Source organism: Heptranchias perlo, chromosome 8, assembly GCF_035084215.1.
Source record: "Heptranchias perlo isolate sHepPer1 chromosome 8, sHepPer1.hap1, whole genome shotgun sequence".
In the NCBI taxonomy this organism is placed as follows: Eukaryota; Metazoa; Chordata; class Chondrichthyes; order Hexanchiformes; family Hexanchidae; genus Heptranchias; species Heptranchias perlo.
The window spans coordinates 20,967,848-20,994,033 of record NC_090332.1 but is presented as its reverse complement, the minus strand read 5'-3'; the positions used below and the strand labels follow the sequence as shown (position 1 = coordinate 20,994,033).

The 26,186-nt window shown below is 41.6% G+C and overlaps 1 protein-coding gene and 1 long non-coding RNA gene across 5 annotated transcripts in view; one reads left to right on the top strand and one right to left on the bottom strand.

The window, feature by feature from the left end:
* The window catches only part of camkmt (calmodulin-lysine N-methyltransferase), a 261,921-nt gene that overhangs the window by 192,513 nt on the left and 43,222 nt on the right, over positions 1-26,186 (bottom strand). For 2 of the 4 annotated variants that reach the window (XM_067988781.1, XM_067988782.1), the window contains exon 4: positions 11,538-11,585. The exons of the other annotated variants lie outside the window; for them this stretch is intronic. In XM_067988781.1, the coding sequence (XP_067844882.1) occupies positions 11,538-11,585 (48 nt within the window). The remainder of the gene's footprint in view (positions 1-11,537; positions 11,586-26,186) is intronic. 4 annotated transcript variants of the gene reach the window in all.
* Positions 1-26,186, top strand: part of LOC137324470 (uncharacterized) — a 52,503-nt gene that overhangs the window by 24,823 nt on the left and 1,494 nt on the right. Inside the window, exon 2 of the long non-coding RNA XR_010963622.1 lies at positions 21,298-21,496. This is a non-coding gene — a long non-coding RNA (uncharacterized lncRNA). The remainder of the gene's footprint in view (positions 1-21,297; positions 21,497-26,186) is intronic.

Sequence of the window (26,186 nt, the reverse complement as noted above, 5' to 3'; positions counted from 1 at the left end):
CTGCAAAACATGTGAGGGCATTAACTTGAGAAGAGAAGAAATATTGTATTTGTGCAATCCAAACCAAAAAAATCAGTGGCAATTACAGATCTTCTCAAGTTAATTGTTGAGAACAAAGAGAAGTTCAATCTGTGGACATTCTCCCCCCCCCCCCCCACCTTTAAAAGGAATACTATTCCTTTAAGGTTTTATTACCTTAATGTATAAAAGATATTAGGGCCAATTTTCTTGGCCCTTGGAAGTGTGAACTAAGCATTCTGGGGCAGAAGGGTCAAGCCCAAGAGATCTGTAATTGCCCCTGATTTTCTGGGCTCCCCTAATGCCGGTACTAGGTCCTGCTAGGGGAGCAGGCCTGCAATGAGGCCATTTAAGTGGCCAGGAAAGGAAATAGTGACAAGTTGGAGCGTGTTGCTCCTGTTTAGTGCCTGGGCAAAGGGGGTCCAGGATAATTGTCCCTAGTGTTTTAAATGTGACAAAAATGGTGCATTTCACAACTACTCCAGGGAAACACTGATGTTTGGCATAAATATATCAAATGATCGATACACGTATAATGATGTAAAACTAGGTACTTGAACAAAATTATCCTGTTAAACTTTGAACAGACGGACCTTCGACTGAAGTAGGAGAGGCTGGATGTATTAGTTTTTAAATAAGCTTTTTGGACCAAAAGGCCATTACAGTTGCAAAAATTCTTATGTATATTTGATGTTCAGTTCTTATGTATACACAGTACACCCATGATCTGTGGTCTGTGATTGACCACAATATACAAGTTGCTGCTCTAATCATTTACCTGTAATATTATATTTAAAAAGTTTGGGGGCACTGTGACTCTTTGAAACTCTCACTGCCGGATGCCAAGCTGGTTTTATTTTATTCATTCTTAGGATATGGGCGCTGCTGGCTAGGCTGGCATTTATTGCCCATCCCTAGTTGCCCTTGAGAAAGTGGTGGTGGGTCTTCTTCTTGAACCACTGCAGTCCACATGGTGATGGTAATGCTGTTATGCAGGGATTTCCAGGATTTTGACCCAGCGATGAAGGAATGGCAACATATGCCCAAGTCAGGATGTTGCATGGCTTGAAGGCATACAAGTGTGAACACACTAAACTGTTGATTGTATATTTAGGCATATAAGACACAGCAGAGATAATTGTAATGTTTTTGCTGCCTTAAGATTGATCTGCCTACGTCACCACAAAATTCGGGTAGAGCAAGCCTCTTCCATAGCAACAAGCAGCATTAAAATAAACCATCAAACTCCTACATTAGCAGGGAGTTCCATAGTGACTTATGGAGCATCTCCCAGTTCGCATGGGAGTTTGAGTTGTTCGTTTATTTTAATGCTGCTGCTACTGCTAAATAGCCTGGCTCTACTCAAACTTTATTTGACGTATGAGCCAGATCATTTCAAAGCTGTGAGCGTATGCCTAAATATACCAACTTACTGTCTGGTAGAAGGGGTCTGAATCGCCGACAAGCCTCGAGCACTCAGGCTCTGTTTAGCTTTCCAAGCCCCACCCAAAATATAAATGTGGAATACAGGATAGTATAATAGTAAATGTCCCAGGTAGTTAATTGGACTGCCTAGGATCGCTTTGAACTTGACTTTGCACAAGACTAGGAGGTAGTCTTACGCTCTTTGCTTCAGCATGATTCTACAAATCGCCAACCTGACTCCTGGATTATATTATAGCTGGAATCAAATGCCAAATTGTTACTTAAAACCCAGGACTTCAAATGCATTATTTAATGGGCAGGAGGGGGCAAGATATCAGCAATCCAAAACTCAGGTTAACTGTAAACTATCATTTCATGATCCCTAAAACTCTGCAACAACTTTACTATGGGTGTTTCTTTCGAATTTCCCTTTTTTTCTTCAATGGCACCTTGGCTTTGTGATTGAGTGCTATCAGCTCACCAGAAGAAAAAGACATGGCCTGATTTCCTCCATTGGTCTCCACCTCCTGGACTGGTTTAACTTCCAATATAATAGGAGAAACTTGTGATACCTTCGCAACCAGCCATGATCTCATAATCTGAAAATTGCCAACTGGGAAACCAACAAAAGCCAAAAACTAATCTCTTGAGTTACAAATATGGGCTGGGAAAGAAAAAGGTGTAGATCGCGTCTATGGTTTGTATCGAAGTGTTGCGGCTATTGTGACAGAACCTGAATTTCACAGAAGTCAGCTGTAATAAGAGCCTTTTACACAAAAATAATTAACTTCTAAGCAAATCTATTCCAAAGCAGGGTTGGAGCTGAGCATTTTGTTTACATTAAGTTCTGCATAAAGGGAAATTATATAATTCAAATGGCTTTCATTATCACCTAAAAATTGAGTTTGAAGTGTCCTTTTGTGTTCAACAAAATGACTGTTTGGAAGGGGGGAGGGATTCATCTTATGTATGTATGGCAAAAACATGAAATTTGAGCAAATATAGAACACTAACCCCCATCAAATTGTAAAAATGCTGACCGTTATATAGGTTTCATCATGAAATTGATATGATTTTATACTTACTATCTACTACAATGTTTTGCGGGCTCCCACAAGGACAGTTACAATGCAGGATCCTCAGCCACCAGATGGAGTAGTTACCATCTGGTAATGTAAATAACAATAAACAAACCAACAAACAACCACCACCAACAATCTGCATTTTTATTGAACCCCTTCACAAAGTACATCTCAGAGTTATGGGGGAGAGGAGAACGAGCATGGAATTAGACAGGATTAAAGGCATGGTCAAACAGATAGGTTTTTTGGAGATTTTTGAAAAGGTGGGGGGTGGGGGGGGTGAGAGCTAGCAAAGCCAATTGGTTTTGGAGTTTGGAGAGGCAATGGTATAGTGACCAAAAGAGCAATGTCCATGTTCTGCTTCACTCAACGGCACAATTTAAAACGAGAGTCTTAATTAAAATGCAATTGAGTGGAGCAAAGCACGTGATGTGAGTTCAAATCCTACCATGGCAGTTTGAGGTTTTGAATTCAGTTTAATAAAAAGCTGGTATCAATAAAAAGTAACCATGAAGCTGTCGGATTGTCATAAAACCCAACTTTAGGTTCTTTAGGGAAGGAAACCTGCCGTGCTTACCTGGTTTGGTCGATATGTGACTCCAGTCCCACACCAACGTGGTTGACTCTTAACTACCCTCTGAGGTGGCCTAGCAACCCAATCAGTTGTATCAAAGCACTAGAAAGGATAACAAAAATGTAACCATACTATCAAATCGACCCTGCAAAATCCTCTTCACTAACATCTGGGAACTGGTACCAAAGTTGGGATAGCTATCCCACAGACTAGTCAAGCAACAGCTTGACACAGTCGTACAAACTGTGTCATATCTATCAGCCAACGTCTCAGACTCCTCCATCACAATCCCACTAGAAGGACAAACCCACCAGATGTGGGGCCATAGTGGTATACATTTGAGGGTAAATGGCCCCAACATTGACTCTGGACCCCACAAAGTTCCATGGCTTCAGGTCAAACATAGACAAGGAAACCTCCTGCTGATTGCCATCCACCGCCCTCTATCAGCTGATGAATCAGTACTTCTCAATGTTGAACAACACTTGGAGAAAGCACTGAGGGCAGCAAGGGTATAGAATGTACGCTGGGTGGGGACTTCAAAGTCCATCACCAAGAGTGGCTCAGTAGTACCACCACACTCCCAAAACCACGACCTCTACCACCTAGAAGGACAAGAGCAGCAGGTGCATGGGAACACCATTACCTCCAAGTCACACATTGTCCTGTCACATTTTGGGGCAGGCTTGATGGACCAGCTGATCTTTTCCTGCCCGTCAATTTCATATGTTTGTATCCTGACCTAGGCATATATCGCCGTTCCTTCATCGCCACGGAGTCAAAATCCTGGAACTTCCTAACAGCATTATGGGAGATTTTTCATTACATGGACTGCAGCAATTCAAGGTGGTGAACCATCACCACTTCAAAGACAAGGGCAACTAGGGATGGGCAATAAATGCCGGCTTCGTCAGCGACACCCACATCCCAAGGATAATTGGTCCAGACTTTGCTGTCAAAATAACGGTGAGGCTAATGGCCCTCGCCATTATTTAAGCATAAATGGTACAGAAACTTCAGGCGAGAGGCAGATTTGCAGTTAAATGCCATTATCCAAAAGTTGCTATCTGAGTTGCGCTGCTCCGCCGTTAGCTTTGCGAAAAATGCATTTCACTGTCTGCCTCACCATTGACGTTCATTACTTGGCGTGAAGTTGCTATATTTGCGCAGTAGATACGAACTGAACTCGCCACAAGGCGGCTAGGTTTTATCATTACAAGCACAAGTACCCTTTTAACGATGTGATAACTGTTAATTACTGCCAATCAACCTCTCTGGCACTGAAAATTAACTATTACAGTGTGGAGTCTCATTCCTTCAGATATTAATTGTTGTTGGAGATTTTTAAAATGTCAAATTTAAAATTTTATTTAAACTTTTCCTTTATCACTTTTTTTTCTCTCTCTCTCATTATCCAATCTTTCTTTCTCTCTGTGTACCCGATTTGACATTGAATTTACCCACTCTAATTTACACTTCCTTCTCAGTCCTTGTGCTGTTTATTTCTCAATCCTTCAATCTGGTTGCTTCACTCAGATCCCAGATGCCCGGTTTCACTCACCACGCCGTTATCAGCTCACACTTTCAGCAACTTGCCACCCAAAAACTTTAAAACCTAAACGTGCAAGGGCAAGTCTAACTAATGGCAGACGCTTTTAGATGTCCTGCTACGGCAAAATCTGGGCCAATATATTTTTAAAAATTTCCTGGCGCTATGCTGAGGAGGCCTCCCTCTGAATTTGCTATTACCATACAAACACAGCGCACAGTGTGTAAGGCTACTGTTTTCAGAATTCATCCTACACTTTTGATACTATTGAATACTAATTTATGTAAGAAAATTTTCTATTTACCTTTGTAGAATTGTTTCAAACTGCCCAAAGAGCTCAGAGCAATCTTGAGTGAGAGAGATTTTCCATCTTTCCACTTCAAGAACACAAGAAATTCCAAAATAGTACAAGGCTTTCAGCCATCTCACCCCATGCTCTGGAACTCTCTCCCTAAATCCCTCCCCACCTCATGTTCAAAAGCCTTCATAAAAGGAGGACATTTTGCTACATTAAATGCTGTGTATAAATATAAGTTTCTGTTGCAGTCAGTTCCACTGACAACAGTAGCCTTTCAGTATCTCTCTGAAAAGCCATTCTTCATTTGTGAGCGAGCCCGGGCAGTAATCATCAACAGACTATTTACCTATGGGGAGGAGACCTCACATCTAAGCCTAATCATGTCCTCAACCACACACAACCATACTTCCAGCAGGAGATGTTGGATGGTCATCAGGAATGGGAACCTTGGTTGATATTTACCCCTCAACTAGCTTGGGGACATTAAGGCCAATTGTGTGGCCTCCACTCCAACTCTGAGAAAGATAAGTTAACAAGGCATTAAACCCGGGATCTTACTGGTCTCAGAATGGCTCAGTGTCATACTATACAATTGACAATTGACTAAATTCAAGCATTATTTAATAAGAGTGCATTTTCACCATCAGCATTTTTTAAAAAGATAAAAGGATTATAACTAACATCCCTTTACTTTGATTTCAGTTTCTTTCTGTTTTTTAATGTCTTCACTTAAATATTGATGACTGATGTCATTGGGGAAGTAACTGAATATGGCATGATAAAGGAGACAAATTAAAATACAAATGTTGAGTTAATGACTACACACGGCTATAACGTAAGACACCTTGACCTGGTACCTGTTTAGATCTGATTGCAAGAGTGCGCCATTCATGGGCTGACTCTCCCTGTTTATACTGCTGAAACCAATTCCCTTATGCCATTGGCAAAATTGAAAAAGGAAAACAGCTTTAGCAACATAGGCAGCACATGGACACAGCTCTCTCATGACCCAAACTAAACAAGAACCAATGTAAAAACAGCTCAAGTCTGAAAGTCGTAAGGCTTCACTCATTTTGCTGAGATTCAAAGATAAAAATTCAGTTCTGAAGATCCAATTCAGGCAAACTTTTTCTCGTGATATATTAAAAATCCTGCAACGACATGCACTTCCTGTGGTCACACTTCTTGTGTCACAGTTTTTATCATGGCTCTGTAATGCTTGCATTATAACTGCCCATACTTACTATTGAATTTAGCTTTCAGACCCCCCCCCCCCCAATATTATGTGGTCTTGGTGTTCTATTTCTGTAGTCAACGGTATATGTATGTTATTGTAAGTTTTTCTATTTTACATTAAATTTTATTATTTAAGCTTTGACTTAACTTTTATTTCAAAGTTTTTTCCATTGAGGAGGGCAGGGAATAGGGCTGAGGATGTTAAGTCATCGACAATGAAAGGCATGTGGGGGAATATGGACTTGGATCAAGAGGTTCCTCAGGGGATGCTGTGGGATCATCAAATAAAGCAATGGGGGCTCAGGCAGGATGAGTCGACAGAACAGCAGCTATTGGGGAAATGATGGCAAAAGAAGTAAGTGATGGGGCGGGGAGGAGATAGGTGATCAGGAGGAGAGGGGAAGGATTATGTGATGGGGAGAGGAGGAGATATAGAATAGAGATAGAGGGACAGTATGTGGGGCCAAATTGGGGACAGCAGGGAATCAGAGGAGGAGAGGAAAAGGGCAAGAGAAACTGCCAGCAAAGATGAGTTAGGGAGATAATGGTTGGCAAGGGACGAGGTGATGGAGAGGTCAGTGGCATAAGTGGCAGGGAACTGATGGGTTACATCGAGGAGGATACAACAAGTGGGTCTATTGCCAAGGAAAAGGAGTCAGGAACACAGTAGGAGTGAGGGCATGTGGCAAGGATAGAGGGGAAGCGGTATGCAAGTTGATGGGAGCAAGGAGGTGGGAGGGAAGCAACAAGGATGGGGTAAAGCAATAGGTCACATGAAGGGAGCCACATCTTCCCCCAACACCCCACCACTAGAAAATGTGCCTTTCAGCATCCTTACCCACAACTTCTATCCAAGAAAAAAAAGGAGAATGAAAGCAGGAATGCACACTCATGCAAGAAACACAAATAAGCAGAAGAGATGAGAAAGAGAACCACGGACTTAGTATGGGATATAAGGCAGCCAACCTCATTTTGAACAAGCTGGAGTTTGTGTGAGAAGCTCAGCAAGGAACATGCCACACATAATAACATAGGAAAGATGTTTGAAGAGATCAAACCTGATAATGAGACGGACATGGATAAGGGTTTCAGCAGTAGTGGGGGTAAAATAGCAAAAGGGCAGACAATGTTACAGAAGGTACCTTTAAAGGCACCACCCCTAGTTCCTCCTCACCTACTGATATTCTTGGCCTTACCTATCTCTCCTCACCTCATATGGAATTCCCACATTTGCCAAGTTCCCTCTAAGAACCTATTTTTTTTCTTTTACACTGAACACTTCTTTTTCCTCAAAAACTCAACTCTCCATCATACTCTTATGTATTTTTTAAAAATTCGTTCATGGGATGTGGGCATCGCTGGCAAGGCCAGCATTTATTGCCTATCCCTAATTGCCCTTGAGAAGATGGTGGTGAGCCGCCTTCTTGAACTGCTGCAGTCCGTGTATATAAGGCTCTTCCAACACCCCTTTTGAACTCCTAGACAGGATACAAAAAACATATGTCCTTTGATAAGCAATTTCTCTTTCACCTCCACCCTCCTACTTTTCCTCTTGCAACCTTTTTTGTGTTTCTCCATTTTATCGACACTGTCACGGTCAGTGCTCCTCTGAATGTTTCTCACTTATTTCTTCTATACTCCAAATGTGCCATCTTACATCCTCCTCCCTAAATTCCCACTGTATTGAAATCGCACCTTAGTTCTTCAACCAAAAAAAAACTGATACTAATTTGCACTCTGACTCATGGAAAGAGTATACATTAACAAGTATGGGAAATAAAGTCAAAATGATAAAGAAGGGAGTGTTGCTCTTAGGCTTGAGTTCAGGTACCTCATCAGGGTAACATGCTTCTAACCTATGCGATACATGACTTGACCATACATAATGAACTGACTTGGTGAAATGTGGGGAACAGTTCCAGTTCTGAGCAATATTATTCCTCATCTTGATGAGCACAAATATGAAAAAAAATTGCTTAAATTAAAATGCACAAAACTACTGCAAATGGATCCAATAAGGACTGCTTGGGCCGCACATATTAAAATAATTCACAAATATGTTCAACAAAGTCAATCATCTTTTTCTTGACCACTGCACCATATAAGTGAGATACATATTTAATTTAATTTAGTCACTTCAGAATTTCATGCATAAACATTCCTGCACCTGCTCTTCCTATCTCTAATGCAAATCCTTTATCTGTGGACAGGGATGGAAATCTTTTGTGCCTGGTTCAATATGCAGTAAGTAGCTGTCAACTTGGGTCATGTAGTCATCTTGTAAATAATGGTTAATCATAAGTCTGCCCTATATGCCGTACCATACTATTTCTACCAGCGCTACCGCTATTTTGCAAGGATTCTTAATTTCACAATCTTCAAGTATTCATTCATTCATATTTCATACAGAAATCTCCCTTGATTATTTTTTGCAGTGTTGCCTTAAAAAACTCCTTTTTAAAGAAAACGTATTTACGGCTTTGGAGTCATATGATACTCGACTGCCCTTTAATAGTTATAGATCTGTTATTAGCTGAAGTAGAGGAATAAAAGAATCTCCTAGAACCAAGCTAATCCAGTCTGCTACATCGATGCTACTCTTTGAAAGGATACAATTTGAAAGACAGGATAACTAATGGAAAGCACGTGATTCAATCTCTCAGTAAGCATGCCATGTGCTTTAATTAATATATAATTTTATATATATATTTTAACTACGACGGGCTTCTTCATGAACAATAACTTTATTTTACTTATTGAAACAATGGTTGGAAATAGTTTCAAGATATGTATTGTTATGGTCGATAGCTTGTTTATCCCCCTGTGTATTTATGGTCAAGGTAGGATTGGACCGAGGGGGAATTGACTACATCCTCACTGTGAGTAAGATCGGCATATGGCACTCCAAGGTCAGGCGTATCATGGTCAAATGCAACATGCTGCTTCTCTTACATTACTATGACAACACAAGCATTGAGAGAACAACTTCTCCCATTTTCACCTGTGTGGTATTTCCATTTTGCTCACAATGAATGAATGTTCTTACAACAGCTGAGAGAGACTGAATTAGTGTCAATTGGAGGGCAGTTTCATGCAATGAACATCTTTCACTGTGAACTGGTTAACTTTTAAGTGACTTTTATTTTTAAAATAAAAAAGCTCTCACCCCCATATTCAGAAGAGAGATTGATGCACATCAGCAGGTGCTTTTAAAAATAAAATAAAAATTCTTCTTGCTCCAAACACCTTCGCTGGATAACAAAGACGGGCTTAAGACCTGCTACCAGACATCAGCCAATACTGCACACCAGGAGAGTAGAATAGGGTAACTGGTCACTGCTCATTCCCACTGGTGAAGTAACCATCCTCTACTTAACACATATCCAACACAACAAAACTAAGGTTGGACACTCATAATGTGAACAGAATTACAAGTAACACAATGCCTTCTGTTGGCGCAATTTTTGAATATTTAATAGATATATATGGTGTCCTACAAGCTTTTTCTCCTCTCCATATTCTTACCATGTTGAAATCAAAACCCAATGCACAAATCTCAGGTTCTAAAATCTTTTTAATATTGTGGATAGGACATTGGGAGTCCCACAACCTACATGTGCCACTCTTTATGTTTTTCTTTTAGTGTGTTACTCCCAGTTCTTATTGGAAGGCATCCATGATTTGCTCTGCCTCGTGATGCCATAGAGACCCACAAAAATTTGAATGCTACACACCACAGATACAGAGTCCACTTCCTTTCCATTTTCAGATGCTGTCAGCAGGAGCATGACATCACAGGTGTTGCAGACTACAAGTTATCAATATAAAACAGCCTTCTCTCATTTCCTGTCAAGACCTTAAAACTGAATTTCCTTGCCTTTCTCAGTTTATCCTTCCACCAACAAGCTACATGCTTAAGTTCACATCATCTACCTCTTTTGTGTAAGATTTAGCATGGCATTGGCTTCTTCAATTCTGCCACAGTATATAAGGAGTTTTTAAAAACTTCATTCAGAAAAACGTTCCCTGGAATATATTAGAAATGTCATAAATTTTAGTTGTTTTTACCTGGGACATTCAATTCAAATACAAACGTGTTACAGGATTCGTTCAAATGTGCGCTTAATTGCCAGTTTTTTCTAATTTAACATTTGAATTTATTTACATTTGTTTGGTCCCAGTCATTTTCTGGAAAGTCGTTCTCAGCCTGGCTGGTTCAAATTAGGGAGTCTGCCTGAAGCCATTGGAGAGTGATAGTCAGGCCAAATAGCTTCCATGGATGGTGAGAAAAGAAAAAACACCACATAAGAATGCATAGCTTAGTGCAGCAGTCGTGACTATTAATTATTTTTTACTAAGTTAAGTTTAATATTACTGTACAGTTCATGTTATGATATTGCTACTATTTATTTATTTTACTGTTTAATAAGCTTGCTTGTGCAGTACTACTCTGCCACCTTCCGAAGTCAAGGTAGATCATGTGAGGGCATATGCTAAAACCAGAAAGCCAAAAAAAGGTTCTCCGTTTGTTCCATGGGCGTGCTATAAATTTATTTAGACATTTGGGCACGTGAAAGCACTCTCTGGCTCGCAAACAGGTGTGGCCGATGATACTGAACCCAAAAAGAGAATCTAGAGTTAAATAAAGAGTAAAAATCCCAAAAACGTAACAATCCATATAAAACTGCCTTCTTTTTGAGATAGAGGATCAGCCATGATCATATTGAATGGCGGAGCAGGCTCGAAGGGCCGAATGGCCTACTTCTTCTCCTATTTTCTATGGTTCTATGTTTCTATGTTTCTCGTTCTTTTTCAGCACCTCAAAGCTGTAGAACTCCTTACCTTCCTCAGTCTATCCTTCCTTCAACAATCTACAGGCGTTTAAAACCCAAGCTTAGCATCACCTCCCCAGTAAATGTTGGTGGACAATTCAACCAACGAGGACATCATAACCTAGCCCAATCCTGTCATCCTCCGATGTCCTCTTCCAGCAGGGCCACTAGATGTCCATCCTACTCTTTTCAACCTCAATTAAATTATTAAGAAATTACATTCTTTCATTTTCATTTTGGTAAACTGAGATTTCACCATCTCGTGCACAGGCTGTCAGCACTAAGTGAACCCCCCAGGAGAGTTACTTTGAGCAAAGTACAATATCTGTACAGCTCTTGAAATGCAAATGTTAAGTGACAGAAAATAACTTTAAATTACCATGAATTGCACAGCATTTTAAGACACACAGGAAAACAACTCCTAACTTCAATGCACCACACTCACAGCGATTTAATAATAAAGCTATAAGCTATAGGGACATTACTCAATTTTTGTCCATAAAACAGATTTAGAACATCTTACCCGTGTTAAAGATATGCTTTTTAGAACCATTCAGCCAATTCTTGAGGTCTATAATAGAATGGATATTAAGTGAGAAAACCAGTGCTTTATTGGTTTATGATAAATTCATTCACTGTTTTTATATATTGTACATATTTATATTAGTCAATCCCTATAAGTGAATAACCAGCTTTCCACACTATGTTAATACGTGATCAGAAGAGCTGTCCAATCATTGTACAATGCATTGCACATTTTCAATTGGAATGGAGGATTTTTCACAAACCTAATTTTTTTTTACATTTATCACTCAACATGCTATACTCTGAAAGACTGCAATAAATACCACACACATGGTTCAATTGGTAAAGGCAGTGTGTAATTTAGCCATGCAAACCAGGAGGTTCCAAGTTCAATCCCCTGTTTGTGCTGACTTAGCTGATCTCATGGCCTCTGTATCCCTAGGCTAGGGAGGGAATAATCAGCCAGGGTTCAGACTCCTGTTTTCTATCCAGCAACTACTACTGGAAAGTGGATGCGTTGGTGTCACGTGTGGGAAGTATCAGGCTTGGCTGTGATGCCCCTTCCCCTCTCCCATAGTTGCCAACACTCACTGTCTAGGTTAACACATGAAGAAATGCCACTTCAGCAAAGTACCAGAATGCAGCCAGTGCCCATGGAACTATACCCAAGAATGATCTTTGGGAGAGGAGGGGAAAAATCTAAAGGGAGGGGGAAAAAACGTGAAAAGTAACTGATGTCACATAAAACCAACATGTTCTGTAACAGCAACTGTGCCTAATTTAATGATGCAGACCAGGTAAACTGCGTAATCTGGAGGGGGGCGGGGGTTGGAGATATTCAATCAAAAGGAGTGAGCAACTAAAATCTCTCCCTTTCATTTCCACCTTCTCCAATTTTTTCTTCCCTTACTCTCTCCTAAAAGTAGCGACACACACTGATATATAGTTCCATCAATGCTGAAACCAAAACAGTTCCACCAGTGCCAACACTGAAATATGTTTCTACAAGTGGCAACAGCCCTCCAATACTTTGCCATTCTTCATGCATTAAGCTAGACAGTGAGCAGCAGCAGGCTTTAAATAAAGATTTATTTTAACCTAAAAGTTACCTTCTACTTTAAACTCAGTCTTTCCCATATTTTTATCCTATTATCTAGTAATAACTTTCCCTTTTTTTTAAAAAAAGGACCTCCCTTTTTCTGGCCACATATCATACCTCATCCAAGAGGACAGGCAGCCATCCAGGCTCCCATTAATACTTCAAATAGAAATACAAAGGCAACCCGAATCAATCTGATGTTCAGATTTCCCTTCCTCCTTTCCTGGAAAGGAGAAGCTGATTCTCCTCTCCAACAGATGGGGCACCTAATAACAGGAAATGTTATCACTGTTAGTAAACAGTTCAGAACACTCTCCCTGAGCACCAGATAGTCTGCTGTCCTATATGATGCAGTTGATGCTTGGGATGGGAATATCCTTCAGAAAAATACAAAGGAGTGAATGGATTTATGGACACTCTTTCCCCATGCTGAAGACAAAGTGGAAGATCTATTGTTGATTAATATCAGAATAATAATGCTTGCATTTAGCACACATGCCCTGTAATGTAACCTGTTAATGAATACTACAGGTTGCTTTATGAAATGAGCCATTGCACTGACTAGAAATAACTAAAAATAGAGCCCAGTACTTTTGTCTCAATATAACCTGGAAAACCATACATCACTGACATTCTCAAGTATGACCTGTAACTTTTTTCTTTGAACTCATACCATTGAAAAATTAAATACAAGCATAATAGAAAAACACTACCTGACCCTCTAAATAAATACAGTCACTGATGGGATGGATTAAGTACTGGTTGCAACACTAGATATCTGGATTGCAGATTTGGAAAGCCAGTGCCTTGCTGGGATTTGCATTTGGATTTCCCTCAAGGGCAATTTTCCAGGAAAAGTTTAGGAGGAAAGGAATACTGGAGGTCAACGGTGTGTCTTATAAGTCTCTTAGGCTATAGGTGTCCAACCCACCTGGCTATTTCACCCAGCCCACTGTGTCCTTACTCAACGTGGCCTATTGTTGCTCATTCCGAACAAATTGCTACCTCACACTTTGATTGGCTGGCTATGCAAACTAGTTACTGAGGCAACGTGTTGAGTGACGGCAGGCATGCTGGAATGGTGCAATCTTCAAATTCTCAATTGTTCTGCTGGTTCTGTTGCACTTCTCTCCAGCCCAGATGCACCTCAGTGTTCTCCCAGGGATACAAGAGTGTTTGTCTTAATCCCACTGATTCATGTTAGAATTGAGTTAGAATTATGGCTCGGAATGATTTCAGAGTCTTCATCATAGGTCAGCCATCAGAGATACTGGGCCTCTGTTTTCTATACTTCTAAATTAATTTGTTGCCTTGAACCAGCACTAAAATTGACTTTAAAATGAGTATGATGGACTGTAGGAAGCCTCAGTTTCATCTTGTGCCTAAAGCAAAATGAGTCCTTAATCAAGTCTTGGACAGCCTATTCACATGGGTCTGGCCCACCACTCAAAAAGGTTGAACACCCTTGATTTAGGGGATAAAATGCCTCAATAAAAAAAAATGGGAGAATGCTCATTTTTCTTCATAAATTCCACATTTCACAGCTGCGATGACATTAGTGAATTGTTAATTATGCAGAAAAAGAGCCTTCTCCCATTTTTTGTTACAAATGGAATTTTACCCCATTAGTTCAAATATATGTTTGCAGGGCCATCCTTTTTCTGAGACAGCTCTAAGGACGATTTCAGGGAAAAACTGTTATGTGAATGTCCATAAGTCAGACCCATCCCCCATGGGATGATGTGGTTGGGGTAGTGCAGGAAAAGATGGCAACTGATCTTGCAGAAGTACATATGTGCACAGACCTCTTTCAAATTGCCAAGATTACTTTTAGGTCTCACTCTGTATTTTACCACCATTTAGCTTGTGCTGCCTCATTCATCATAATATATGAATGTCAAATTGCATTGAAAACACAGAATCATGCCATTACTGGATAAGACAAGCTGCAACATTTCAACAGTGCCGGAAATTTACTAATGTTCCTGTAGCAACTAGACCCTCTATCAATTACATTATTTTACACCTATGTGTAAATGGGCATATGCAAGCAAGCATGCATGCATGCATGTGTGTTCAATGGGAAAGAAACTGATTGTGTTGTGTGGAATTAGGACCAGTTTCTTGGACTCATGGTGAATTTAAGGGGAACAATAATAAAACCTGAAAATGTCACTAGCACACTGGTTTCTTATACTATTTTTGTGCAGTTGTAAAGTTGGAGATTTATGGCCGGCTTATACTGTGCAGAACTTCTTCCAATTAAATGTTTCTGTATGTGTTGGCTCCTAGTACTCGATGTTGGGGTGTGGATTTCAGATCACCAGTGGTAACAAACATTTACATGTGCACATGTTAAAGTCACAAACCCACAGCCAGAAAAAGTAGTCATGTAATGTCCAACGCTGCCACCAGCAGCCATTTGTTTGTTTATGCTGTGCTTTCAGGGGACAAAACACTTCAAAGTGCTACTCTGTGCTGCTGGAGACACTAGCGCCGCCTTATCTACTGCGCTGCTGCGAATGTCAGAGCTGCCTCCAGCATTATAGAAGCACACCATTGATACAATCAGTTTTGACATCTGGTTAAAGAATAAAGACCTTTCTTTAAAAAAAAAGTAGTCCCCATTTTCCCTCTTTTTACATTTGGATAAGTCATTATCAGTTGCAACTTAAACATAAATAAAATCATTCTTACTGCTAAATCAGCCAAATTAAGAGATTTTTAAAAACTGTATCATATCTGTTTGTGGTTTATATTAAAAATGTGACCCAGGTTCAATATGCGCACAATCTTATTGCACAGGAACTGCTGCCACCTATGGCTATCAAAAATACAGATAAATAATCTGTCAAGCTCCCTCTGGTGGTAATGCCAGTACCAAGATCAACCCTGCAGCTGCCTTTTTTCAACAGCAGGTGTCTCTTCACCTATGCAGGTACTGTTCAGTCCCATGACAAAAAGTTGCCACCCAGATGAATGATTCCAAACAGCTCAAATCAAAATGATCTATAGACACACATACATCAACAACAACTTGCATTTATATAGCACCTTTAAAGTAGTAAAACTTCCCAAGGTGCTTCACAGGAGCACTAGCAAACAAAATTTGACACAGAGCCACATAAGCCGATATTAGGACAGGTGACCAAAAGCTTGGTCAAAGAGGTAGGTTTTAAAAGGAAGTCTTAAAAGTAAGAGATGGAAAGAGGTGGAGGGGTTTAGGGAGGGAATTCCAGAGCTTAGTGCCTAGGCAGCTGAAGTCTTAGCCGCCAATGGTGGGGCGAAGAGAATCGGGGATGCACAAGATGCCAGAATTGGAGGAACGCAGAATTCTCGGAAGATTGTAGGGCTGGAGGAGGTTACAGAGATAGGGAGGGGCAAGGCCATGGAGGGATTTGAAAAGAAGGATGAGAATCAGTGAGAACGTGTGTGTTTATTGCATTTTGGAATCTCTCAACTAAAGCAGTAAACTCATTACCGATTTAATGGTTATGGCCCCATATTTTCACAGAGCTATTTTTGCGAGGTATTATCGCACTGCTACTGAGCATTCAAAATTCACTTAAAAAAACACCATTCCAAAACTGAAATACCCAAATAAACTTAAACTGTGAAACATTTAGAAATACTTTGAAGGGCGCTCCCAATGGCTCCATGGTAAGTTGCAAAAACAATATGGCAATCAGCTAAAGAGACCAAAAAGGTCCATAGTTCAATCCCTGGTCCATGCAGCACCAACTGACTGCTGAGGTCATGTGGTTGTGCAATTGAACTCAACAAATTTGTAGGCTGCCAGAAAGTTGCCAGACTGTTGTAAAAACACAAATGGTTCAGTAATGTGTTTCAGGGAACGGCACTTGCCACCCCTACCCAGTCTAGCCTGTACGTGACTTTAGTCTCATACTATGTAGTTGACTTTTAATGCTGCTCAGTTGTGAATAAATGTAGCCTTGCCAGCATCACCCACATTCTGAAAACAAAAATAAATTCAAGTGAGTACAGGGCTGAGTCGGCTGTTAAACACTGGTTTCCCCTCCTCTACTCTCATCACCATAACTGAATAGCTCATCTACATTCACTGTCTAGAATCATGTCAAGAATAGCCACTTGAACAAGATACCAGAGAGCTGCAGTTATTTTTCAGCACAGCGGGCCAGCAGCTCAAGCTTTTCATGTTGATGAAACATCTCGTTTCCTGAAGGAGGAGGAGGAAAAACTGACGAGGCCACTCCAATCTTGCAGAAAGACACTTCCTGCTGGCCAGTCATGCAGAGGTGTTGAGACTGGTTCAGATTGTCCCACCTTGCTGGATAAAGGACAAAGCACAGCAATCAGTGGCTACAGTAGGAAATGGAACAATTGAAGAGGCTGATTGAAGGAGCTTTTCTCATACAATCTTCAAATCAGGCAGCCAGCCGAGTATACACTTGGCATGCAACTATGTACTGCAGAGTCTTGGCCACGGACATTCCCAGAGGTACTCCGGTAATATGGCAAGGAATTGATCTCCAATTAGTTTTACCTCCATGATGTGGAAACTGTACCTAAACAAGACCTCATCTTCCCCCCCCCCCCCACCCACCCCCGCCTCCATCAAGTTCCCGAAGGAACGCCAAGTGTACAGTTAAAACAGGGAGTCAGACTTAGTCTCAATGACGAGTCAAACACTACAATCCGACAGCCATCTGTCCACTTTTAAATGGCACTTCAAGAGATGTCACATTGCATTTGTAGTGACACACAAGCTAAAGTAGCAAAATTTTAACTCTGGAATGGCATAAAATAAATCCAGTCATTTGCAGATTTAAGCTAGGGCATTTTTTTTCCCATTTTTTGATATTCCTAACATTAGCATAGCTTTTTTTTAAAGAAAAAGGTTTTTTTTGAATTGAGTTAATTCAGAAAATGAATTGTTTGAAAAACAAAAGTAGGAGGGCTGAGTGGCCAGTGGACATGTCCATGCACCCTTCTACTTCTTGGCCTTAAGTTTAAATCTACACCCAAACTTTGAATAGGTGCTTGACAAAAGTGGGGGAAAAAAGTGTTTCAAATCACACCACTGAAAACCTTGATGAACGCAAAATTCACACAAAGGAGAAAGCAAGAATGATAAATCAAAAAATTCTACATACTTATTGCAATAATCTTTCTATTAATCCCCATTTCTAAATCCATCCAAGTATGCAAAGACTGCTGAAGGTTAGGAAATTGACCTGAAATTGATCCATTGCTTGGACTAATGCTACCCGTACTGAATGCTGTGCAGCAAAACATAGTAATATTAGTCTGCAAGATCTTAGCAAAGACACTTCTGTTGATGCAGTTGGGTTGATTCAAATCATGAGTGCCACGAGTGCATCGTTTGACACTTCTAAAAACAAATTGCCGACATAGTTAATGAAAAGAGGGACTTGGTGACAAATGCACTCTCTTTTCACATTTGAGATTCTGATGTGGATAAACAGATTCAAGATCTGGTGGTTGTTAAGAATCATACAGGGGCTTCCCCAACAACTTGCTGGGTTAATGTACTGTTTGGTGTGTTACTGAGCCACAGACAGCTGGATGATCTCAGGTACGATCACCACTATGTGCTATGTTAGTGGCCCCTTTGAGAACAAGATCAAATAGCGTGGTCACCATCTAGGCTGATGTGTGTAGAATGGCAAATTGGGCAAGGCACCAAAAAGCTATTAGCATCCATCATCCCTTACCTCTCCTGAAGGTAAAGAAAACTGGGTAGAGGGAGAGGAGGGAATACTGATATGACAACAAGTAAGTTCAGATGTGAGACAGAAGGAACACCATACTTGATCCCCAATGGTGTATGGAAAATTACAATGACTTGTGATGTCACGTATTCTTTAGGCAATTGTACCTGTGGGAATTGAGTTATCAGGCCCATTTGGCACTCGATGTTGTTATAACAAAAATGAAGCATTTTGGTCTAAGATCCAGCATAGTACTGGCTTCTTTAATTTTGTCATGGGTTAAAAATCAGGTTCACTCACAGAAAACCAAGCCCTAGCTTATTTTGTTACAGATGTTACAGATTTTAGCCATTTTGTCTGAGGGAGGTCCAAGCCATTCAACGCATGCATCTTGTGGGACATATTCAAATATGTGTTTGATTGGCAGTTTTTTTGAACTTAACGGACAGTCATTTCAATTTTTTTGATCCTGTTATTTTCTGGAAACTGTTTCTCAGTCCGGCTGGTTCAAAATGGAGAGTCTGAAGGTTTTGGAGAGAGACAGACCAACTAGCTATCAGGATTAGTGATCAAAAAGAACCACCATATAAGAATCAATAGTTATGGCTAGTTGTTATTTTCTACTTAGAAGGTAGTAATACTTCAAAATTACCGTGCAATCTACAGTATGTCTCTGCACCTGTTCAGTAAATTCTTTTACCATTTAATAAATTTGTTTGGCAACTAAAGCCTAAATCACAGAGTACTACATTGTTATTCTGCTGCCTTCCAAAGTCGAGGTAGATGATGTGAGGTCCAATGATAAAACCAGTAAACCAAAATGCAGTGAAGAGCATCCTCTGTTCGATCCCTGATCATTATACAAATGACCTAAATATCAGGCAAGCAAAAGCACTCTCTGGATGTAAGAAGCAGGGGCTCACTTATGGGAGTGGCATGAGATACAGAACTCAAGTAAAGAAAGAAGGAAGTTCCACTGCACAGGCAAAACTGAGAGGGGAAAACAGGCAGGAAAATAGCATTATTGAAACAAAAAGTGTATAGGTGTTCCATTTTCTGCTGTTACTCACAAGAAGATCATAAGAACATAAGAAATAGGAGCAGGATTAGGCCATACGGCCACTCAAGCCTGCTCCGCCATTCAATAAGAGCATGGCTGATCTTCGACCTCAACTCCACTTTCCCGCCCGATCCCCATATCCCTTGACACCCAGCTCTACCTCACAACCACCTCCCTCGACCCCTCCACTGTCTCTCATTTGTCACATTGCTTATCCGACATCCAGTACTGGATGAGCAAAAATTTCCTCCAACTAAATATTGGGAAGACCAAAGCCATTGTCTTTGGTCCCTACCACAAATGCCGTTCCCTAGCCACCGACTCCATCCCTCTCCCTGGCCACTGTCTGAGGCGGAACCAGACCATTTGCAACTTTGGCGTCCTATATGACCCTGAGTTGAGCTTCCGACCACATATCCGTTCCATCCTCGAGACCGCCTACTTCCAACTCTAACATCGCCCGTCTCCGCCCTTGCCTCAGCTCACCTGCTGCTAAAACCCTCATCCATGCCTTTGTTACCTCCAGACTCGACTATTCCAATGCTCTCCTGGCTGGCCTCCCATCTTCCACCCTCCATAAACTTGAGCACATCCAAAACTCTGCTGCCAGTATTCTAGCGCACCAAGTCCCGTTCTCCCATCACCCCTGTGCTCGCTGACCTACATTGGCACCCGGTCTGGGAACACCTCAATTTTAAAATTTTCATCCTTGTTTTCAAAGCCCTTGGTGGCCTCGCCCCTCCCAATCTCTGTAACTTCCTCCAGCCCTACAACCCTCCGAGATCTCTGCGCTCCTCCAATTCTTGCGTCTTGCGCATCCCCGATTTTAATCACTCTACCATTGGTGGCCGTGCCTTCAGCTGCCTAGGTCCTAAGCTCTGGAATTCCCTCCCAAAACCGACGCTCTAGCTCGCTCCTTAAAACCTACCTCTTACCCGTCCTAATATCTCCTTAAGTGGCTCGGTGTCGAATTTTGTTTGATAACGCTCCTGTGAAGCCTGTTGGGATATTTTACTACATTAAAGGCACTATATAAATGCAAGTTGTTGTTTTGATTCCCTTAGAGTCCAAAAATCTATCGATCTCATTCTTGAATATACTCAACAACTGAGCATCCACAGCCCTCTGGGGTAGAAAATTCCAAAGATTCACAACTCTCTGAGTGAAGAAATTCATCCTCATCTCAGTCTTAAGTGGCTGACCCCTTATCCTGAGACTATGCCCCCTAGTTCTAGGCTCTCCAGCCAAAGGAAACAACCTCTCAGCATCCTGTCAAGCCCCCCTCAGAATCTTATATGTTTCAATGAGATCACCTCATTCTTTTAAACTCCAGAGAGTTTAGGCCCACTCTACTCAATCTTTCCTCATAGGACAACCCTCTCATCCCAGGAATCAATCTAGTGAACCTTTGTTGCACCCCCTCTAGGGCAAGTATATCCTTCCTTAGGTAAGGAGGCCGAAACTGTACACAGTACTCCAGGTGTGGTCTCACCAAAGCCCTGTACAATTGCAGTAAGACTTCCTTACTCCTGTACTCCAATCTCCTTGCAATAAAAGCCAACATACTATTTGCCTTCCTAATTGCTTGCTGTACCTGCATGTTAACTTACTATGTTTCGTGTACAAGGACACCCAAATCCCTCTGAACACCAACATTTAATAGTTTCTCATCATTTAAAAAATATTCTGTTTTTCTATTCTTCCTACCAAAGTAAATAACCTCACATTTCCCCAAATCTTTCTCCCATAATGACATGACAGAATTACCCAACTTCAAATCAGTAGTCAGTATATTTTTTAAACTTTTAAACTTGATGCACAATATGATGGCGCACCAATGTGTGACACCTTGCAGTTATGTCTCCAATCTCCATTTTGTTCTCAGGCACATCGCTTTTGGAAGCACCAAGTGCAGCGAGATGCCTCCACACAAAGTGGATTGGTGAGGGGTGGGCGCAAGAATCAGATACAGCTATTTTTATATATGTCCTAGTGACCAACCTCAGAGCAGCATTAGTGAAAGCTTGGAGCAAGATAACCATCCACTCGGAGTGCAAGGTTGGGAGACTCAACTATGGAGAAAGGTAAGACAGTAAGATTGATACTCTCAAAAATCATTTAAACCATTATTACTCACAAAGGAATTGACAATTTCTAGCACACGTACTCAGGTATTGGTTAAATGTCTGCAATCATAGAATCATAGAATCATAGAAGTTACAACATGGAAACAGGCCCTTCGGCCCAACATGTCCATGTCGCCCAGTTTATACCACTAAGCTAGTCCCAATTGCCTGCACTTGGCCCAATAGAATGTTAAATGTCAGAAAATATTTTACTTCTAAACTTTTCTTCACAGGTGCTTCAAATTTCAAACCGTAAGATAGTACGTCCTAGATTACAGAATAGTTACAGAAACAAAATCTTAACTTGCATGTAAGTGCTCTTTGGACATTCTTACTAAAAAATACAATTTATTTTTCAACAAAGATTAACCCTTGAATACTGGATATATTTTAAGGTTGTCTAAATATGGAACTTGTTTCTACCCACATAATAGTAGAAATTACCATCACCGAATCCCCCACCATCAACATCCTGGGGGTCACATTGATCAGAAACTTAACTGGACCAGCCACATAAATACCGTGGCTACAAAAGCAGCTCAGAGACTGGGTATTCTGCAGTGAGTGACTCACCTCCTGACTCCCAAAGCCTTTCCACCATCTACAAGACACAAGTCAGGAGTGTGATGGAATACTCTCCACTTGCCTGGATGAGTGCAGCTCCAACAACACCAGGAAGCTCGACACCATCCTGGACAAAGCAGTCTGTTTGAATGGCACCCCATCCACCACCCCAAACATTCACTCCCTTCACCACTGGTGCACTGTGGCTGCATTGTGTACTGTCTACAGGATGCACTGCAGCGACTCGCCAAGGCTTCTTCGACATCAACTCCCAAGCCCGCGACCTCTACCACCTAGAAGGATAAGGGCAGCAGGCATATGGGAACAACACCACCTGCACGTTCCCCTCCTAGTCACACACCATCCCAACTTGGAAATATATCACCGTTCCTTCATCGTCGCTGGGTCACAATCCTGGAACTCCCTACCTAACAGCACTGTGGGACAATCTTCACCACACGGACTGCAACGGTTCAAGAAGGCGGCTCATCACCACCTTCTCAAGGGCAATTAGGGATGGGCAATAAATGCTGGCCTTGCCAGCGACGCCCACATCCTATGAACGAATAAAAAAAAATTCTGTACTTCTTTACTGCTGAACACACTAGATAAGTCTGCATAAACATGAACTGTTTCTGAATCAACTGCACCCACAAATTTGGTGTCAAAACTAAATAAAGGATTTCAAAGACACAGCAGTATTACAAATTCTACTTTAAAGGTTATTGACAAACACAGACGAAGATTCTAAAATACAAGTCAGTAAAAAGAAGTTACTCTTGGTACCTTTTATCACAAATCAGGAGATTATGAGCACAGAAGGTCTTGTTAATACTGCCCCAAAGGCCCTGCACCTTGCAAATCTCAAACAAGAATTATGTATTAAATTCATTGCACTGCCTCAGCTATAATTATGACTTGACTCAGCAGTGAGTCAGAATTAACACCAATTTTGAAATCCATGATTCACAAATAAACTTAAATTAAGTGTTCAAATTTACCATTGCCTGCCACATAGAAATAAAACCCACTTGCATTACATGCTCTGTGACTCATTGCTGACTCAAACAGTATTTAAGGTCAATACGACTGCCTGGAAGATGGAAAAGCTGCAAAAATTCCCGGGGAAATGAAGTTTGGAAGTCTAATTGTTCAATGATACCTGTGGATGTCAATTCTATTCTCGGACTATAGAAATGTCACTGGCCAGGTTTGACCAGTAACCCTGATAATATAATCAGCCTTCCCATTCCTCCAATAATCAAGATGTGGAGATGCCAGTGATGGACTGGGGTGGACAAATGTAAGGAATCTTACAACACCAGGTTATAGTCCAACAGTTTTCAAATAAAACTGTTGGATTATAACCTGGTGTTGTAAGATTCCTTACATTTGTCCAATAATCAACACAGAGACTGGAGTAAAAGCTCCACAGTATAGAGAAAGGGGTTTAAAGGATGACCTCATTGAAGTATATAAAGCGTTACGTGGCATACATAAGGTGAGCCCAGAATATAACTGTCAGTCAGGCCAGTAAAACTAGAAGATATACATTTAAACTAGTGAAAAATAAATTTAAAACATATCTTAGAAAAAATGTCTTTTCTCAATGAGCGATAAAACATTTGAAGTGATCTATCATACAAGGTAGGGTAATCAAGAACTTTAGGGGATTACGAGATATAGTTGGATGTTAGGCTGGAGAGTTGAAACAATAGAGGGATGATCTCCCTGGGTCATGTCTAGTTAAACCCGAGTAAGCAGGTGGGTAGGAGGGATAGAATCAGGAAATGGATACTGAATTTTTGGCTGGAACCAAATAGGATCGCTTTGGTTTTCTCCATGTTTAACTAGAGATGGTTCAGGCTTATCTACAGGTATAGCTAGGGTACATCAGCACATAATGTCTCCAAAGGGTAGCATGTAAATAAGGAAGAGAAGGAAACCAAGGATGGAACCTTAGGATACTCCTGAGGTAACTGTGCAGGGGCAGGCAGAGAAACCATTGCTAAAGATAAGCTGGGTCTGTTGCAACAAGTAGAAATGGAACCATGTGCGAGCGATCTCCAGGAGGTGAACGGCAGTGGAAGATGGAGCGGTTGGTCATGTTCACTGCTATGGAGAGGCCACGAAGGGCAAGAAGAAATTACACACCATGGGCACTTTCACGAAGGATGCCAATAGTGACTAAAACGGTACTGTGGGCAGGATGGAAACCAAATTGTAGAGATTCGAAGAGGGAATTTTGGGAGAGGCAAGCATGGAACTGGGTGGCAGCAATACATTCAAAGGCCTTGGAGACAAATGGGAGGTTAGATGTGGGATAGTAGTTGGAATGGATGGATGAGTTGAAGGCGAATGTTTTGAGGAGTGGGGTAATGATGTAATTTTGAGGTATATATGAACTTTGCCAGAACCTACTCCTGTGTGAATTGGTGGATCTCGCTCTTTGTCCCCGAGTGCATCTGTGGTATTCTCTCTGCCTAAATGCATCAATGGATTCATTCTCTCCCTCTCCCTTGTGTGTAATTCATTATCTCTCAATCCCTCTGTCTAATTGTGATTCCGTCTTTCTCTGTCCCTGTGTATAATAGTGATTCTCTTTGTCCATGTGTAATCTGTCATTTTCTCTCCCTGTCACTGTGTGTAATGTGATTATCTCTCTCGCTCTCCCCCTTTGTGTGTACCTGTGATTATTCCTCTCTCTTTTTAAAAAAAATTCGTTCATGGCATGTGGGCATCGCTGGCAAGGCCAGCATTTATTGACCATCCCTATTTGCCCTTGAGAAGGTGGTGGTGAGCTGCCTTCTTGAAACTCTGCAGTCCGTGTGGTGACGGTTCTCCCACAGTGCTGTTAGGAAGGGAGTTCCAGGATTTTGACTCAGCAACGATGAAGGAACGGCGATATATTTCCAAGTAGGGATGGTGTGTGACTTGGAGGGGAACGTGCAGGTGGCGTTATTCCCATGTACCTGCTGCCCTTGTCTTTCTAGGTGGTAGAGGTCGTGGGTTTGGGAGGTGCTGTCGAAGAAACCTTGGAGAGTTGCTGCAGTGCATCCTGTGGATGGTACACACTGTGGCCACGGTGCGCTGGTAGCGAAGGGGGTGAATGTTTAGGGTGGTGGATAGCGTACCAATCAAGCGGGTTGCTTTGTCCTGAATGGTATCGAGCTTCTTGAGTGTTGTTGGAGCTGCACTCATCCAGGCAAGTGGAGAGTATTCCATCACACTCCTGATTTGTATCTTGTAGATGGTGGAAAGGCTTTGGGAGTGAGGAGGTGAGTCACTCACCATAGAATACCCAGCCTCTGAGCTGCTCTTGTAGCCACAGTATTTATGCAGCTGGTCCAGTTAAGTTTCTGGTCAATGGTGACCCCCAGGATGTTGATGGTGGGGGATTCGGTGATGGTGATGCCATTGAATGTCAAGCGGAGGTGGTTAGACTCTCTCATGTTGGAGAGAGAGTCTCTCCATTGCCTGGCGTGAATGCTACTTGCCACTTATCAGCCCAAGCCTGGATGTTGTCCAGGTCTTGCTGCATGCGGGCACGGACTGCTTCATTATCTGAGGGGTTGCGAATGGAACTAAACACTGTGCAATCATCAGCGAACATCCCCATTTCTGACCTTATGATGGAGGGAAGGTCATTGATGAAGCAACTGAAGATAGTCGGGCCTAGTACACTTGCCTGAAGGACTCCTGGGGCAGAGATGATTGACCTCCAACAACCACTGTTGACCTCCAACAACCTTTGTGCTAGGTATGACTTCAGCCACTGGAGAGTTTTCCCCCTGATTCCCATTGACTTCAATTTTACTAGGGCTCCTTGGTGCCACACTCGGTCAAATGCTGCCTTGATGTCAAGGGCAGTCACTCTCACCTCACCTCTGGAATTCAGCTCTTTTGTCCATGTTTGGACCAAGGCTGTAATGAGGTCTGGAGCCGAACGGTCCTGGCGGAACCCAAACTGAGCATCGGTGAGCAGGTTATTGGTGAGTAAGTGCCGCTTGATAGCACTGTCGACGACACCGTCCATCTCTGTGTACATTTCTGCAATTCCCTCTTTGTCCCTGTGTGCATCTGT